The sequence below is a fragment of the Dacryopinax primogenitus genome (assembly GCF_000292625.1).
Source record: "Dacryopinax primogenitus strain DJM-731 SS1 chromosome Unknown DACRYscaffold_2, whole genome shotgun sequence".
Classification (NCBI taxonomy): domain Eukaryota; kingdom Fungi; phylum Basidiomycota; class Dacrymycetes; order Dacrymycetales; family Dacrymycetaceae; genus Dacryopinax; species Dacryopinax primogenitus.
The window spans coordinates 1,091,345-1,107,604 of NW_024467199.1; the positions used below are offsets into that span (position 1 = coordinate 1,091,345).

The window sequence follows — 16,260 nt, forward strand, 5'->3', positions numbered from 1 at the left end:
CATATGACCTGATCACCTGACTAGGCTGAGTAAGCAAGATGTTCTAGCAGGTTCCACCACAGAGATATAAATATAAGGCCTACTCTGCCTGGGGACTGTCTCTTCAGACTTGGTCTCTTAGGATCATCCACAGGTACCTATACTGTAGATAGGTCTTAGTCATCAGGTCTACTCCACTTCCTTGTTGCCTGCTTAGACTCTTGGCACTCTTAGGTGAGCAGACTTAGTCAGCCTGTGTTGCCCTAACAATGCCCAGCCATTTGACCACCTCCACCTGCATTGACCTTACTGTGAAGGTCTGCCAGCATCTCCCCTTAGCACCAAAGTGCAGTGGGTGGTGCTGATCCAAGAGGTGTTCTCAATGATGGAGTATACTCTGGGATGTGCCGTCCTTGGACTGGTAAACCCCAGGTGGGTGGCCCACCTGAAGAGACTGCACAAGTGGGCATTCACTGTCACCCATTACAATCTCTCCACCATGCCTTCTGCCAAACTCCGGCAAATGTATGCACACCTCAACACCACTTGGTGCATGAAGATTGAGTGGGAACTGTTCCAGCATCCCATGACCTTCAAAGAGGCCGAGCAAGTCTGGTTGGTTGCTCAGTGCAAGGTCTGCCACCTGCTTGGTATCTGCAATTATATTGACTCATCTTACCTCTGGCAAAACCCTCTGTCTTTGAAGAATTGGCTGTTTACCTGCAACTTCATCGGCATACTTGCAGATACTGTCCCCCCCACAAATTGTGAACAACTTTTTTGAGATGGGGTGCCACTGCTGGAGCCAGATTCCATGCAGAGGAGGGACAAGTGTCTGATGGATGACTGGGTGAGGGAACACTTGGCAGAGATGTTGGGATCTGCCTTGAACACTGAGCGCCATTAGTATGCAGGTTCAGCTGATCAGGTTTGAATGGCCAATGCAAGTATGCACCAACAAACTAAGGCATCAACTTGACTGAACTCTCAGAGGCATAAAGCCGTGAAGGCACAACTTGCAGAAGCCAGCAAGCCAGATGCAACAGCTGTTGTGTCTGATGTGCCCATGGCAAGCCTGTTTATGGACCGCCAGGTGGCCCAGATGCATGTTGGAGTGCTGAGGGCAAATGCAGGATTCAGACCAAGCACAGCATTCCCTGTGGCACAAGCAAGTACCTCCCAACCTAACATCATGCCGGCAGCAGCATTCCATGACTATCTGGGATATACACCTGGTGCAGAGTCACTTCCCATCCCTTCGAAGCTAGGGGCCAACATGACAACCAAGTCAATGGCTGCTTCTCTCCCATCTGAGAAGCTGCTTACAGCCCTGGACTTGCATGCCAACCCAGCATTTGTCAAGAAGTATGCTGAGCCTTACTGGACTGTGATGAAGGAGCACAAGAGGTCCACCAGTCTTTTGCGTGAACTGGAGGAGGTCCTGCTACCCATATTGGGAAGTCTTGCAAAGCAGTTGGCTGCAGCACAGTGCCCCACTGATGTGGTTGGTTTTCCCAGCACTTTGCTGGGAAAAGAGGCTGGTGACTTCGACATGCCAGATCTTGGAGATTTGCATCTTGCTGATGGGAATTGAGCTGAAGACTGGCAGAAGGCCAAGGAGAAGATGGAGAGGGAGATGGAGAAGCTGGAGAAGCAGAGGGAAAAAGAGCAAGCAATGTGGGATGCTGCTTTGGCCACAGGCGAGGGGGGTGTATACATGCAGACTAGCACAGGCACACCATTCTATGTTTGAGCCCCTTTGCCAGTGGTCTTCAATGACTACCCTCCCTGTATCTCTGAAGAAGTGTTGTCTCCAGCTGCAGCAATCCCTGAGCAGCCTGCCACACCTGGACCTGCCAAGTTGATCTCTGCAAGTCCTCCTTCCTCACCCCCTCAAATACCTGGTCCTCCTGCTGCTTCATTGACTGAAGCAGCAAAAAAAGTGGACCTGGAAGAAGTGGAAAGCTCATAGGAAGGCCCAGAAGGAAGCACAAGACAGGGAGCATGAGGCAGAAGAAGCTGATGTGGAACTTCCACACAAATGAATGACTCATATGTATATAATTTCTTAATGCAAACTGTGCTTGCCATCACTGTTATCTTATCACTGCAGTTCATCTCTATGCTCATAGAATACTGGTAGCTGTACAGTATATAAACCAAGTAATCCAATTAGTCATACATAGTTTACAGTGCACTGGCAGGCTTCAAGTGAGGAGCAAAACCTCAATGCACCAAGCCCTCTACAATCGCCTCATTCCTTGCCTTGATCACCTCATCAAGGAAGAACCCAAATCAAATGGCACTCATCTCTCAAGGCTGACCCTGATACTTGTGTATCCATGCATTGGTCTGCTCACATGCCAAGGAGTTGAATGTCCAGGTTTCAGACACCAGGTCATACAACTCAGGGAAAGATGCTGGATTGCAGTGAGTGCTGCAATAGACATTGTCATCTGCATGCTTCATCTTGTAGTGGAAGACATCCACCACAAGTGCAGTCTCCTTGAAGTGCTTGGCCTCCAGTCAGCCTACAAGATATTGGCCTAGAGTGCAGTTGTTGTCAAAGAACAACACCTCAGGCATGGCCTTGCATGTGGGAAATACGGACATGAGGAAAGGCTGAGAAGTGAAAGGTTAGTGTTTGCTCTATGGATGCATGAACTTTGCTGACTGCGACTGAAGACATGCCCTCTGAACCATAGAAGGTTGCCCAAGCAAGTATGACGCTGCATGGATGGACCACAAGCTGTTTGTTGTGCGTCCTGCACCTGCCGAAGTGCAAGCCTTTGTACTTTGGCTTGGCAGCAGCCTTGCTCCCCTTCTCCTTCCTCTTCTCTTTCCCCTTTGCTGGCCTGGCACCAACCAGTAGCATTTCCCCATCATCCGGGAACTGCACCTGTAGTTGCACCTGCTCGTCCTGTGCCTTGTCCTGTGCCTCATCCTGTGCCTCATCCTGTGCCTTGTCCTCCTCTTCCTGTGCCTCGTCCTCCTCGTCCTCCTTGTCCTCCTCCTCCTGCTCAGCTGGTCTTGGGTGATAGCAGCCATGGCCAATCTCATCGTGTTGGTATGCCTTGCATCAACACTGTCAGAGCAAGGCATACAATTGCCGGCAGTGTGGTATGCTGTCTCTCATGTGGCATGCTCTTCCAGATCACAGGTCTGCATGTCCAGTCATGTAGGAGCATTGCAGCCTGGGAAGATGCAGATGTATTTGAGATGGGCATGAGGAATGCAGAAGCAGGTGCAAGAACTAGGAAGAGGGAGAGGACAGTTGTGGATGGCACAGCATGGGCGGCCAATAGCTACACCATCTGTGACAGCACAACTCATAATGTCTGTAGAGGTTGAGTAATGCACCTGGATGATTCAGTGCACTCACAGGGATGCCCATCATGCTGGATTGTCTTGGTGCACTCAGAGCACACATGTGCCCAATGGGGCTGGCCAGTGTAGGCCATGAAAGCATTGCACTCTTGCATGGCATATTTGAGTTGGTCATACTGGTGCTGGGCATCATTGGAAAGGTGGAGAATGCTGCCCTGCTCAGCATGGTGGAGAAGCAAGGCATAAAGGTCAAAAAGGTTGGATATACTTTTGCCTCGAAGGAGGGACAGGCAATATTGACCTTGCTGCCTGATGCTGGCATTTGCCAGCATCAGGTTGTATATGTCTGCATTTGCAGACAAGGATGCACTATCCCTGCATCAGTCTCTGCTAGTCATAGGGATGATGATGCACTTGGCAAGAAAAAAGAAGAGATCACTGTCCAGCAGCCCCTCTGGGAAGAGGTATGCACTAGAGGGGAGGGAAGGAAAGGGAAGAACAAATGGATAGACATGCATACTGGGTGTGGATGGTCTGTGCACAAAAGAGATGGCAGAGATGGTCTTCAAAAGCCATGTGCTTTTCAGCTTGAAGGACAGATGGCATGCTGCCATAGTAGACCCAAACCTCCTCTGCTGCTTGCTTCTCATTGTAGAAGTTGAGGTAGTAGGTCATCCTGCATATCCTGCAGCACAAGGATATGAGGACAACAGGGATTGCGCCCTGGGCCAGCATGTACAACATGGCAAAGTGCTGGTTGTGAAGGGTCAACATGGCATGCATGCCAGTGCAAACATGGTGGGGACAGGCATCCCTAAGGCATATTTGGTTGGGGGGTAGAAATGTTCGATGCCTAGTAGTATATAGATGAATGGGAGATAAGGGGAATGAAAGGAGGAGCTCACCAAGGTTGTATTTCTGTGCAAAGTGTGCAAAGAAAGGGAGGGGATCTACCAGAGGGCCAGTAGGATGCATAGGATCCCTGTTGGGTGTCCAAGCAGTCCACTGAAGAGCTTGCCAGAGGACAGGAATGTGCCCTGGTGGGAGCCCAAGTGAATCAGAGAGGAAAGCTGTGACCATGTTTGGTATCGCAGCCAGGGGAGTGTTGAGGTGTTCAATGCCAGGGATTTCTTGCCAGGCAATGTGCATTTGGAGGTGCTGGCAGAGGGTGTTGAAGAGGAGGGCTTGCTGGATGGTGAGTCACAGCAAGGACTCATGTGCTGCCGAAAGCTGGTGAATGAGGTTGAGGAGTAACATGGTGGGTGGGGGAGTTGGTATGAGGAGAGGAGGGGAGGGGAGTCAAGGGAGGGAGGAGTCAGCAAGGGGCAGTGGATTGACAGTGAGCTCAGCTGGTTGGACAATGACAAGCGTGACTGGTGCCATTCATCAGGTATAGTAGATAACCAGCAATGATGTACATAACATAGGAGTACAATAGAATAATATTATGTCAGCTGAGTAAGATATGTACAGTAAGCAAAAAACACTGCCACGTACCCCGTCCAGAGTCCAGAGTTCAGAGTCCAGAGGACCCTGCCCCAAAACTCGTATGTACTGAGAAGACGGGGCTCACACAGCCACCCAGGAGAAGCGATCGTATCAGATGAAATGCCTCCACTGGCCGGGCCGCAGCCAGGGACCCTCAAATAAACCCATTCAGTCAATGACGCGTTTCACGCTTCTGGCCCCTGCTTATTGTCCCGGATGGCCATGGGGTTGTTGGACCGAACCCTAAAACCTTTCTTAAGTTGATCTGACCCTCGGGCCTCGGATGGAAGCTATCCCAACACCAGTGGCCGGCCTTTGCTAGCGTTAGCTTCAGCTGATTCTGAGTTAGATCATCCAAGCTCCTAGTTTCCACCCTTCTTGGGAAACACCGCTGTAGTCAGCACTGTTGGCATCATCGGCGGAGCACCGTAATGTAAATAATCACCGCATTGTTGATACTGGTACTTTCGTTCAGGCAACGGTTCTGCTAGGGTTACTATGACAAATCACTCCTACTGGCTATGGGTTGGCCGATCTACTCGGGTGAAGATGGGCTGCGCTCGGTACCGGATACACCGGAGCGTCTATTCCCGGTCGCACCACCTGTCAATACTTGAACGCCTATCGCCGTCCATCGTCCATCGACCCATGCGACGAAAATACAAACCCGCCTCTCGCTCTACCAGAGTTGGATGGTAAGATCCTCCGGAAGTGCTGGCCCGTACTGCAGGACGAGCAGTTCGGAGAATCCGCTGGTCGGCGGAGTTGCAGGCTGGTTTCAGTGCCGTTTACAGCGGGCGAGCGGCGGGCTATACGTCATCCTTACTCCTGCTTCGTTTTATGGGAAAGGGATCCAGGTAGTGGAAAGCGGTAAACACGCGTGGGAGATGCGCGGGATGAACGACGCGCTTTTCGTGACTGGGTAACGTGATTGGAAGCCCGTGCAAGCCCACTGGTCTGGAGGGGATGTACGTATGTATTATAAGCGTACGTGTTTGAGGAAACGGCGGGGGGAGGTAAACACGCGTGGGACATGTGTGGGGTGCGAGTTCTGCTTCTGGCTATGCTTTCGGGAGGTAGGAACCCGCTTCTTGGAATAAGAGGGATTATAGCTCTTTCGTGTTTGGTACCTGGAGATTTACGTCTCGATTAGCTTCTCATATGAAGCGAGCACCGGGCAGAGGTAAACATGCGTGGGACATGCGCGAGGTGCAAGCTGACCTGCTTTCGGCGCTGCTTTTTGGGAAGAGTCACGTTCAATGCAAGATAAGCCACAGGTAATGAGCGCTCTGATGTTAATTGGAAAACGTCTTCCATCTCCATCTGTCCAGGGGGAGACGTACATTTATCGTGTCAGCACTCGACTGTCACAGAAGGAGAGATGGACGAGCCAAACACGCCTGCGACATGTGCGGAATTCCAACTTGACTCTATGATGGTTTTCAGAGTGGATTCCTTGGACGAGTATTTGGGCTGATGAGGGGTGTAACAAACCTAGAGGGTGGAGAGATACGTACTCCTTATCATATCAAGTAGCGCGTGTTTGCAAGACCGCTGGGCTGTCGGTGAGCAATCTGATCTTATTATTATGCCCAAGCTCAGTGTCAACAAGGCGCCATACCCAAGCGGTTAAGGGGCGAGATTAGAATCTAATTACGATCTCGTACGCGTAGCGTGCGTCGGTTCAAATCCGGCTGGCGTCGACCCAGGAAATAATATGTTTTGCATTCTGTCCTTCTTTTCGTACAGTAGTATGTTCTGCTTCCGACTAGCAGGAATGCCTTTTTGATGCTGACACTTATGGTCCAAATTGTTTGGATATGCTGTTGTAGAAGCATTATCCGGTTCAAAGGATGCCTTTTGTTTACTTCTTCTATCTGGCTGCAGAGGAGGCGTGACCCTACCAGACTGGCACGAAAACACCTTTGCCGACTGACCATTCAAACGATACTCGATCTTCTCTACCTCAGGCAAGATATCAATGGGCAAATACATGCTTTATGCACGAGTCACTAATGCAGGTAGAGCACGTCTATATCCCTTCTGCTCCATGTAGAAGGTCACGTTCGACTTCGGACATGGTCTATCGGCTTCCCATCGGGCACGGACATCCAGGATCCGGGTCGCGCCTCTTTCCCCATCGCCGTCTCTGATCTTCTGTATCTGTGTTTCCTTGGTATTCGCAGAAGTCGCCCAACGTGTCTATCCACTTTCCACGAAGGTCGCCTGCCGCCTGGCTATCTAGTCTTTCAGGGACCGAGCCTCTCTCCTCATCCTCGTCTCTGATCTTCCGTATCTGTGGACTCCTCTGGGTGTAGGACGAACTCGCTTAGCCTCCTCACTCTGTGAGAGATGTAGGGATACCTTCCGCATATGGATGGTAGCACGTTCAGGGGCCGTCGTTCTGCGCAGGGCAAGTTCATGCTGGATGGGTGCTCTCCGAGATTCCAAGTATGACTGGCAACTATTCGGATGAACACACCGGCGCTCACCGACTGTGCCGACTGTCCTCACAAAGCTTAATCCAACCCACCTGAATGGAACGGTATTGCATAAAGACAGCCATTAGCCGCGTGTCAAGGGCTGCCGGCAAAGCATGTTCTCCTTTCTGGCGCCTTTGACATCAACATCGGGCAAGATCTAACAATTTCCCATCTGGCACGGACTTCCACCGTCCCGATTGACGCTGTTTCCGTATCGTCGTTTCAGAGCTCCTGCAAGTGTGGATTCCTTGGGGTGTACAAGGAGCTCGCTTAACTGTAGTCCTGTTCTCTGGGAACTGCGGGGTGCCTGCCGCCGCTTGCGCACGCGACCTTCGACGGGTGCCGTTGTGCATCCAAAAGTTCGGATCTTCCGATATCCTAGCCAATATGTTCCTTTTGGTGAAGCCGTCGTTCTACCTCAACCCCTTGGGATAGGCAGAGGAGGTCATGTGCCGTCAACCGCTGCGTATCGCTTGCTGGCAGCAAGCCGGATATAGACTCCAGTCAGCACTTCGATCACGTCAACCGCGGCACCAGTGTTCTCCTCGTTTCATCTTTCCTTTGCTCAGGACTAAGAGTGCTGGACAGAGAGAGCCACGAGAGGATGCGGTCTGGTTGGAGACACCCCCTCCTTCTGCAGGGAAATTGCACACAACGTTTTGACTGCTGCTAAGGCTTTTTAACTTGGCTGCGATGCCAAGAGCACTTTTGAGTGAGCCTTACATAAATATCAAGGTCAGATAACAGTTCGGGCGGCTGATAGTCTTCGTGCTTAGGTTAGGTGGCACCACCTTTGTAGAGGAGAAGAGGTGACTTTTTCATCGAACACGAGCAATACAACTGGGGAAACATCATCTAACTGATTTTTATAATGATGGTGAAGCCTATTATAGAAGGATAGCATGTACAAATCGAGTGGTTAGGACGTTTCTTCTCTTGAGTCACAATGATGAGTCTTGAAAAGCAGTCCCGGTCTATTAGGACACTATGCCCGAGCGGTTAAGGGGTGAGATTCGAATTCCGTATTATCTCATACGCGTAGCGTGCGCAGGTTCAAATCCTGCTGGTGTCGGATTCTTTTGTTGTTCCCCTTGATTCCTACAGTAACCCTCCGATTTCTTCGTTGGATATCCACATATGTTGAACCACCATAACCATAACATAGTTGTGTAATGAGTCATTCGGGGAGTATGTAAGAGAACACTGTCTTTTCCTCGGGAAATTAAAAAGTTCAACACCGCACTAAGGGTGCGCCTTCCCACTTCACCGCACTCCAGCGACAGTGACTGAGCGGGGACACCGCCCACCTCCCACGCCAGCTCGGATATCCCGAACAGCTGCGGCGCATCTATCTGCTTCGGTTCGAGCTCTCACCGGACTGGGAACACAGGTTGTCCGTTGATGCTGGTCTTGGTGCGGGGTTGGGTGTACATGTTATAAGCCTCCTTGAAGGAGTCTGAACCGATCATCCTACCTACAGAAACAGACACAGACCGTCTTGCGATTCCTGCTTTGCTTGCTTGTACGATGTCATTATACGAACTCCTGGATGTGCAATACGATACTGCAGCGTCGGGGGAAGCTGGAAGCTCGGGGCATGCACAAAGACGACTAGACCTCTTTGTCCCACCAGTCGAAGCCCCCCCATTGCTCGTATTCGTGCACGGTGGTGCCTGGCGCTCGTACGTTCCCCCCCCTTCCCCCTCCTTCCCCCCTCCGTTGGAGGACGCTAACTCTCAACAGGGGGGACAAATCCGAGCACACTGCACTCGCGCGCTCACTTGCTCTGCAGCATAGTACAGCAGTAGCGGTGGTCAATTACCGTTTGACGGAACGGAACCCTCCACCTGGAGAGATGGTAGAGGTCAGGCATCCGATGCATGCCCTGGATGTGCTTCTCGCTATCGAGTTCCTGTACGATTGGGCTGGGGAGGGGGAGGGGAAGCCAGAGCTGCAGAAGTCATTCGATAGGGAGAAGCTGTACTTCATTGGCCATAGGTCTGTCCCACCAAGGCACACGAACTTCAAATCTGACATGCTCTAGCTGCGGCGCCCATATCCTCACCACGCTGTTCCTCTACCCACCCGCGCTCTCCCTCCCCCCCACACCCTCACACATCCTCCGTTCCACCCACGCCCTCCTCCTAGCAGAAGGGATCTACTCCCTTCCCCTCCTGCTGGAAACCTTCCCTTCCTACATCGAATTCATCGCCCCTCCTTTCGGCGGCAGCAGCTCCGGCTCCAGCAGCCCTGGGAGCAAATACGACATCTTCTCCGCGAACCACTATGATCTCCGCCCTGGGGGGGAACACATGCATTGGTGGGTCGTCCACAGCGAGGGGGACGAACTGGTGGATTTTGAACAGCCGGAGGTCATGTTTGACAGTCTGGAGATCCTGTTAGAGGGGGAGGAGGGAGAGGTGCATCAGGATTGGGACACGTTGAAAGGAGACCATTATAAGACTCTGGACGAGCCCAGGTTTTCGGAGATCGTTGGGGAGATGTTGGCCGTTTGAGTGGATGGATAGGTGTATACCCTGGAATATGTTGTACAACGGACCTTTTGTAGACTCGAGCTTGGAGTAGTCGATATTACATTACACTGCGAGTCAACCCAAACGTGTATAAACCTATCATACACAGTCCTACAACCCCCATCCTCCCGATCCAGAATCCATCAAACCTGTTCCTTCTGGTCCCTCCCTTCCTCAATCCCCGTCCTGACCACCTCTCTCCTCCCCCTAGGGGCATACAGCGGCCCCAGTACTTCCCTCAACACCTTCCTCAGGACCTGAGTCTCCCTCTCCCTCCGATCCTCGTCCTGTTCATGCCTGTACATCCACAGCTCCCGCCCTATCCAGAGCAGGGCCGCAACTCCCAGCCCGAGAAGGAGGAGCTTGACTGCCTGCCCAGCGAGGGAGGCGAGTGCCAGTACGAGCAACGCACTTGGCGCGAGGAGGGATATGAGCGCATGCCGCGTCCCGTAGTACGTGCTAGTTCCGTAGGACTGCGGCATGGGGGGAAAGCTGATGCGGGCGAGTGCGTACCCTTCTCCCTCTGCGGGCTGGGTGAAGAATAGCGTCGCAAGTGGAAGCATGCCTAGGGGTACAGGGTCCTCCTCTGTCCCTTCGCTCTGTGTAGCCATCCTAGCCGGTACGACCTGCAGTGCGAGCTCACCGTCGAGTGTCCCGTTCGGGGGGAGCAGAGGGCGCTCGACGGTCAAGAGGATTCGTCCCCATTCGCGGGAGACGACCCCGTACAGCAAAACCGCGTCGGCGAGGGGGAACCAGGGTGGGTTCACTCCGTCCGTATCGCCTAGTGTTGCCCAGGGGATCAGGAGCCTCGAGTGGGATTGGGCGGGAGAAGAGGGGGAGAGGAGAGGAAGGAGAGAGACGGCTTCGTTTTTTATCCTCAAGGTGGACGTGCGTGCGCTGTAGCTGTACTCCAGACCGAGGTAGAGCCGTCTCCTCACTCGAGGAAGGCGGTATTCACGCGGTATGAACTCTTCCGTGCTGTTTTGATTAGGTTTGGCTTGTTGCAGGAGAGGGAAAGGGGACGTACTGATATACCCTGTTGAGGGACTTGCCTTCCCTTAGCGACTGGGCGAATACGACGTCGTCGTCGATAGATTCACCGGGTGGGAGGGTAAGGTAGAGGATTGCGAGTGCTGCTCGTGTGAGCTCAAGCTGTTATTGCAGTTGGGGAGAGAAAGTACGTACATAACCAGATGATTATTGCTGGAAGTATCCATTTTGCGTATTTGAGGAATCGCATTCTTTATCTTTTATGAGGAAATGTAAAATGAAAGAACGAATGATGTTTAGTTTGTAGAAAATGAAGTGAAATGAAAATGAAGATTGACGCGCAGTTCAACAATCAATGAACGATGACTGAGCGCCCACAGCCAGTGGCAGTGCTCTGATGACCTTCCCAAGCTGACTGACCAAAGGAGAGAGTCGTGTGCACGCGCAACACCTAACGACCAAAACCCTTAGCCGGTTGCTACATGCCGTCACTCCAAACGAACAGAACTCTGGAAATAGAAATATTAATGGAAGATGGGAAATCAATAGGTCGGAAATAAAGACACCGGATCGGAGGGAACGGATCCACGGAGGAACGGGAGGAACAGGAGGAACGGACGGCCCCCCTTGGGCCTTTTGGACCTGAATTTTGATTGTGCTTCGAATTCTTGGGTTCTTGTCTCGCGGACTGGATGGGCTGGTGTGGCGACGCACGGTCTTGTGTATCCGGTAGAAGGCTTCGGTTTCCTGTTTGTTGATATGTTCGGGGGCCGGTTGCGTTTCGTTTACGCAGTCTGATCTTACTTCTGGACCAGTACTAGTGGTGCTTATCATCCACCAGTTGGAACCCAAGAGTGCAGCGGCGACGCATGATCAGGCTCAGGGTCGACGTCCTTCCTTCATACCGACCCGAACCCCATGTCTTGGATGTCCGACTTCGGAATGTGAGTGTAGATTAGGGAATGTGTGTAAGATAGGTAGGGATGTGGAGGAGGCGTTGATTGACCGCTCCTGGAGCAATTTGCTGAAAACACGAACGAAAACTCTCTTAGAATAAATCCCCCCCCAAGCGACGTAGAAGCAAAAGTGGTAGGGTATTATGCGAAACTGGTAACTCGAAGGGCGCATCAGCTGATCAATCAAACTTACCTCATGATTCGATATCAGGCATAGCCCGGATCAAGGGGTCTATTATAGGCGCGTCGACGCGTCGCGCTTGGATGTGCAAGCTGAGGAGCATGTGGCGTGGTGTGCTGGTGGTGGACGTTCTGCGAAGAAGGGTCGGAGTTGGGAATGGACGAGGACGTGTGGGTTGGGTAAACAGAAGCGTGCTGTTGTGTTGCAGATGGAGATGGGATAGAATGGTGTAGAGAGAAGGGCCGGGTTCGGGTTTCAGGATGTTGACAATGGTCATTTAGCGTAGTGTGTACTTTAGTGGGGATTAGTGTAGGGTCGGTTGAGGCTAATGCGGGGATAGAAAGCTGTGTGATCATGCTGATGTAACGCTTAAGGATGTGTATGGATTGGATATTAAAGTGAGGCAGTTTACTGAATGGAAGAAGGTAAAGAATAGAAATAAAAGAAAGAAGGCGGATGTAATTGGGTGATGGGAGGAATGTGAGTTGAGAGTGTAATGGAAGTGGTATATCTGATGTGGCAATTTTAAGTAAGGAATGAATGGAATGATATTATTTATTATTATCTAAAGTCAGAAATGAAGTTTGATAATAAAAGAAAGAAAGAAGAGAAGTGAGAAAGAAGTGAAGAGTGAACCTATGCGATGGACCATTCAACCCTGACAGAAGCGTGTAAGGGAGTGGTCCTCCTCCTCCTCCCCTTCTCTTTCTCCCTCTCTCTCCTCGTCGACCTTTTCACCCTCCTCATCGTCCTTTTCATCCCCTTCAACGTCCATCATCGCACGCAGGACGTGCACCATTCTCTCATTTAACCCTGCATGGCCGCCGTCCTCGTACAACATCCTCTCTCTCCTCTCACAATGCACCTATCCCCGCCATCGACCTCCAACGACACCAACAACAGAGCAAGTCATCTCCTCCCTTCAGTAAAGTGCTCTTCATGCGCTCAGCTCGTTCCCCTCTCCTCGTTGGCAGATCATGTCTGCTCACCGCCAGCACCAACGGACACACGCACTCCCTCACCGGTGCACGTTCACACACCGTCTAGTGCCAGCTCACTCTCTTCAGCAGGCATCCCACGCTCTCTCTCACCTGCTTCTATCTCCTCTTCTTCCCCTTCCACCCCCCACCCGCCCCGTATGCCCTCTCCAGCGCCGTCGCACTCCTCCCGCTCTGCTCCCCACCAGCAGCATCAGCATCAGCAGCCACCACTACCCGCACACAAGCCGCAGCAGAGCCAGCATCTTCATCCTGCTGAAACACGACGCGCTCCCTCCCCGGCACCGTCACATCATTCCTCGCGCTCGGTCGCTCCTCAACAGCAGCAGGCACCACCACTTCCGAAGCAGCAGCAGCAGCAGCATAGCCTGCTTCCTTATCCTGCAGAGGCAGCGCGTGCCCCTTCACCGGCGCCGTCACATCATTCCTCGCGCTCGGTCGCACCCCAGCAGCAGCAGGCACCGCCAGTGCCAAAGCCGCAACAGAGTCAGCTTCTCTATCCTGCAGAGCCAGCGCGTATCCCTTCCCCTGCGCCGTCCCATCATTCCTCGCGGTCTGTCCCCCCCCAGCAACAGCAGCAGCTCGTGCCATTCCCAGTGCACAATCCGCAGGGTCAGCATCTGTACCCTTCTGACGCTCATCTGCAGCAGCAGCAGCCTCCTCTTGCACAGCAGGCCCAGTCCTTCCAGCCAGGACAACATCTCCCTCTCCAATCTGGCCAGCTCTCTCTCCAACCGGGTCAACACATGCCCTCACACCAGCCTGCCCCAGATACCGTCACCGGCGGGAGCGCAGGCATGGCTGGTGTCGGCAGGCGTGCCTTTGCCGCCGCAGCGCAGGCAGCTATGTTTTCCCATTCGCATGCTCGACAGAGGGTCAGAGGCGGCCATTTACCGCCTGTGGATGTCGAGGGGGCTAATATGGTCCCTCCTGCGCAGGGGCAGTCCCAAGGTACGCACACGAGCAAAAAGCATAGACTGATGCTAACCATCATGCTAACCATCATGCTAGGATCAACATCCTTCCTCTCGCTGTCACCGCATTCCCCCCATCCCCCGCTCTCCCCAGCATCACTAGGTCACTCATCGCCCACCTACCCTCCGGCGCGCACGCCCTCCCCACTCAACCCCCGCCGGCCGTCAAATGCCAGCATCGCCCCGTCCCAGAGGGACGACCTGCTCTCCACCAGTGTGCTCTCTTCCCAGCCATCTCCCTCTCCCTCCCCTCGGCCATCCCTTGACCTCCCTCCACAGGAACGCAAGCCCTCACTCGACCGTGAGCGGGGGTCCATCGACCTCCCCTCCTCCAGGCGTCCATCAGTCGACCTTCCCCCCACAGTCCCGCTCAAAATCTCAGAAAAGAAACGGTCCCTCGCCTCCGTATCCTCGCGTACCTCCTCCGACCTACCTTCTGCCCCACTGACGATCCCCATCCCACCCAAAATGGCCGTTATCGACCCTCCCACGCCCAGCCCAAGCTCGAGCATCACCCCCCGTCTGCCGTTCTTCGAAAAATACAAGCAGCTCGTCTCCAAGCCTTCTCCCTCTGCTGCGTCATCCCCTTCCCCTTCCCAACCCCAACAAGGGCAGGGCCAGCAAACACTCCCCACCCCAAGCCCGAGCTCCTCCGCACCGTCAATCGCTTCCCCACGTCAACCTGCATCCCCCGCACCCTCCTCGCCCCAAGTAAGCGTAATCGAACTTGCTTATAGGCAACGAGATTCTGCCTCTTCCTCCGCTGCCAGTTCGCGCAAGCCCACCCTCACGCGGCCAGAACGCAGCCCAACGGATCCGGGACCGCGTTTCCTCCCCCGGCAGTCCCTGGCCTCCCTCTACTCGCAGGGCAGCGCAGGGGGGGACGTCGTTTTCCCCTCCCTGCCTTCTAGGTCCGGCAGCACCGGGGGGGCGAGCCGCCAGCCAAGCTCGGCTTCCTCTAGCAGCTTTGGCACTTCTCCTCGCTCGACGAGCAAGTCCACAGGCGCGATCGATATGGTCATGGAGACGCTTTTTGAAGAGCCTAGTCTAGGGTCTGCGACTACGTCTTCGGATAGGAGCGACAGGGATCGGGAGAGAGACAGAGATAGGGAGAAGATCAAGCTCCCCCAACGGAGCTTTACTACTCCTTCCACATCTAGCAAAGAAGTCAAAGACCGGCAAAGGCGAAAAGAACGCACTTGCGTCAAGTGCGGCGAGCGGATCCGGGACGGCAGGTGGATCCAGCGCGAAGGTTCTGGCGTGCTATGCGAGCGGGACTGGAAGGAACTCTACCTCCCTAAATGCCGGCGCTGTGAGCTCCCCATCGAGCGGCACGCCGTATCCTCGAGTGACGGCCAGCTGAAGGGCAAGTATCACCGCGATTGTTTTAACTGCGATGCCTGCGCCAAGCCCTTTCCGGATAAGACATTCTACGTGTTTGATGGAAAACCCTTCTGCGCATATCATTATCATGCTCGGAATGGCTCGCTTTGCGCTTCCCTGGCATGTGGCCAGCCGATCGAAGGGCCCTGTGCGGTCACGCATGAGGGGACGAGGTTCCACCCTGAGCACCTGACGTGCGGGGAACTGGGTTGCGGGGAGAAACTGGAAGTCTACTGGGAGGTAGGGGGCAGGATGTTGTGTGAGAAACACGGGGTTAGCGCGCTTGCGGCCGCGGTGCAGGCTAAGGACGGCCAGGCGACGGATGCGGAGCTCAGGGGTGCGAGGAGGAAAACGAGGTTTGTCGATTTGGTTAGGGGGATGAGCGCTGGGAAGAAGTAGACGTTTAGGCGTTTCCTGTCTGTCTGCTCCCCTGTCTGCCTGCATCTTCCCAGCGCGTATGCCGGTTTCCCTTTGCTCGATTGGACGAACTGCCCGGACTTGGACTATGCAATGGACGGATCTCTCACATCGTCGACCAGCAACACGACTATTCCCTTCAAATATGTTATTATCCCCGCTCTTAAGCGGTAATCCATATTTCATCTTCCACCTCCATTCTACACCTATTCTGCCCACTATGCCTGCCACTATCACCCTCTCATCGGTTTTCTCTCGGCGTCGGAACGTGATACCCCTTCAAGCTCTCTTATACCCCATCAAGTTATCCTCTTTATTCGCTACCCAACCCTGCCCGAATGCCTCTCGTTGATTCATGTTATCCTGCCTATCTGTCATGGGCCTTTCCCCCCCTTTCTCCCCAGGCTACCTTGCATGCCCCTCCCCACCCTTCATGCTTCATGTGCTGCCTGCCGCCAGCTGCGGCGCGGCCTGTACTAGTGTTTCGTAAATGGCTCTCCCTTGTAACTATTCTCTGCCTCTTCCAAAACCAATCCAATAATCTTCCCTG

At 53.4% G+C, this 16,260-nt stretch overlaps 5 protein-coding genes and 2 non-coding genes across 7 annotated transcripts; 5 read left to right on the forward strand and 2 right to left on the reverse strand.

Moving 5' to 3' along the window:
• Positions 1-478: 478 nt before the first annotated feature.
• DACRYDRAFT_104043 (uncharacterized protein) lies at positions 479-1,732 on the forward strand (the record flags this gene model as incomplete). The annotated part of the gene is made up of 3 exons (XM_040767869.1): positions 479-613; positions 971-1,520; positions 1,575-1,732. 3 exons carry the CDS (start codon positions 479-481, stop codon positions 1,730-1,732), a joined length of 843 nt encoding a protein of 280 aa, XP_040632451.1.
• Positions 1,733-2,505: 773 nt separating this feature from the next.
• Positions 2,506-3,122, reverse strand: DACRYDRAFT_104044 (uncharacterized protein; the record flags this gene model as incomplete). The annotated part of the gene is made up of 3 exons (XM_040767870.1): positions 2,506-2,601; positions 2,654-3,052; positions 3,084-3,122. The coding sequence occupies 3 exons, from the start codon at positions 3,120-3,122 to the stop codon at positions 2,506-2,508; spliced, it is 534 nt and encodes a 177-aa protein (XP_040632452.1).
• Positions 3,123-6,405: 3,283 nt separating this feature from the next.
• DACRYDRAFT_t7 lies at positions 6,406-6,497 on the forward strand. Its single transcript has one exon. It is a non-coding gene; the product is annotated as a tRNA-Ser (tRNA).
• A 1,761-nt stretch (positions 6,498-8,258) lies between these two features.
• On the forward strand, positions 8,259-8,349 carry DACRYDRAFT_t8. Its single transcript has one exon. It is a non-coding gene; the product is annotated as a tRNA-Ser (tRNA).
• A 219-nt stretch (positions 8,350-8,568) lies between these two features.
• DACRYDRAFT_113638 (alpha/beta-hydrolase) lies at positions 8,569-9,851 on the forward strand. The gene is made up of 3 exons (XM_040769668.1): positions 8,569-8,959; positions 9,021-9,275; positions 9,322-9,851. The coding sequence occupies exons 1-3, from the start codon at positions 8,805-8,807 to the stop codon at positions 9,791-9,793; spliced, it is 882 nt and encodes a 293-aa protein (XP_040632453.1). The 5' UTR covers positions 8,569-8,804; the 3' UTR covers positions 9,794-9,851.
• An 8-nt stretch (positions 9,852-9,859) lies between these two features.
• Positions 9,860-11,051, reverse strand: DACRYDRAFT_113639 (uncharacterized protein; the record flags this gene model as incomplete). The annotated part of the gene is made up of 3 exons (XM_040769669.1): positions 9,860-10,789; positions 10,839-10,944; positions 10,997-11,051. 3 exons carry the CDS (start codon positions 11,049-11,051, stop codon positions 9,955-9,957), a joined length of 996 nt encoding a protein of 331 aa, XP_040632454.1. The 3' UTR covers positions 9,860-9,954.
• A 1,746-nt stretch (positions 11,052-12,797) lies between these two features.
• On the forward strand, positions 12,798-16,181 carry DACRYDRAFT_113640 (uncharacterized protein; the record flags this gene model as incomplete). Its single annotated transcript, XM_040769670.1, has 2 exons — positions 12,798-13,887; positions 13,948-16,181. 2 exons carry the CDS (start codon positions 12,798-12,800, stop codon positions 15,690-15,692), a joined length of 2,835 nt encoding a protein of 944 aa, XP_040632455.1. The 3' UTR covers positions 15,693-16,181.
• Positions 16,182-16,260: the final 79 nt, after the last annotated feature.

Bases quoted from the DNA above. Each gene is read 5' to 3' on its own strand.
- DACRYDRAFT_113638 (XM_040769668.1), top strand. From the start codon at position 8,805: ATGTCATTATACGAACTCCTGGATGTGCAATACGATACTGCAGCGTCG. The intron at 8,960-9,020 runs GTACGTTCCCCC...AACTCTCAACAG, and splicing joins CACGGTGGTGCCTGGCGCTC to GGGGGACAAATCCGAGCACA. The intron at 9,276-9,321 runs GTCTGTCCCACC...GACATGCTCTAG, and splicing joins CTGTACTTCATTGGCCATAG to CTGCGGCGCCCATATCCTCA.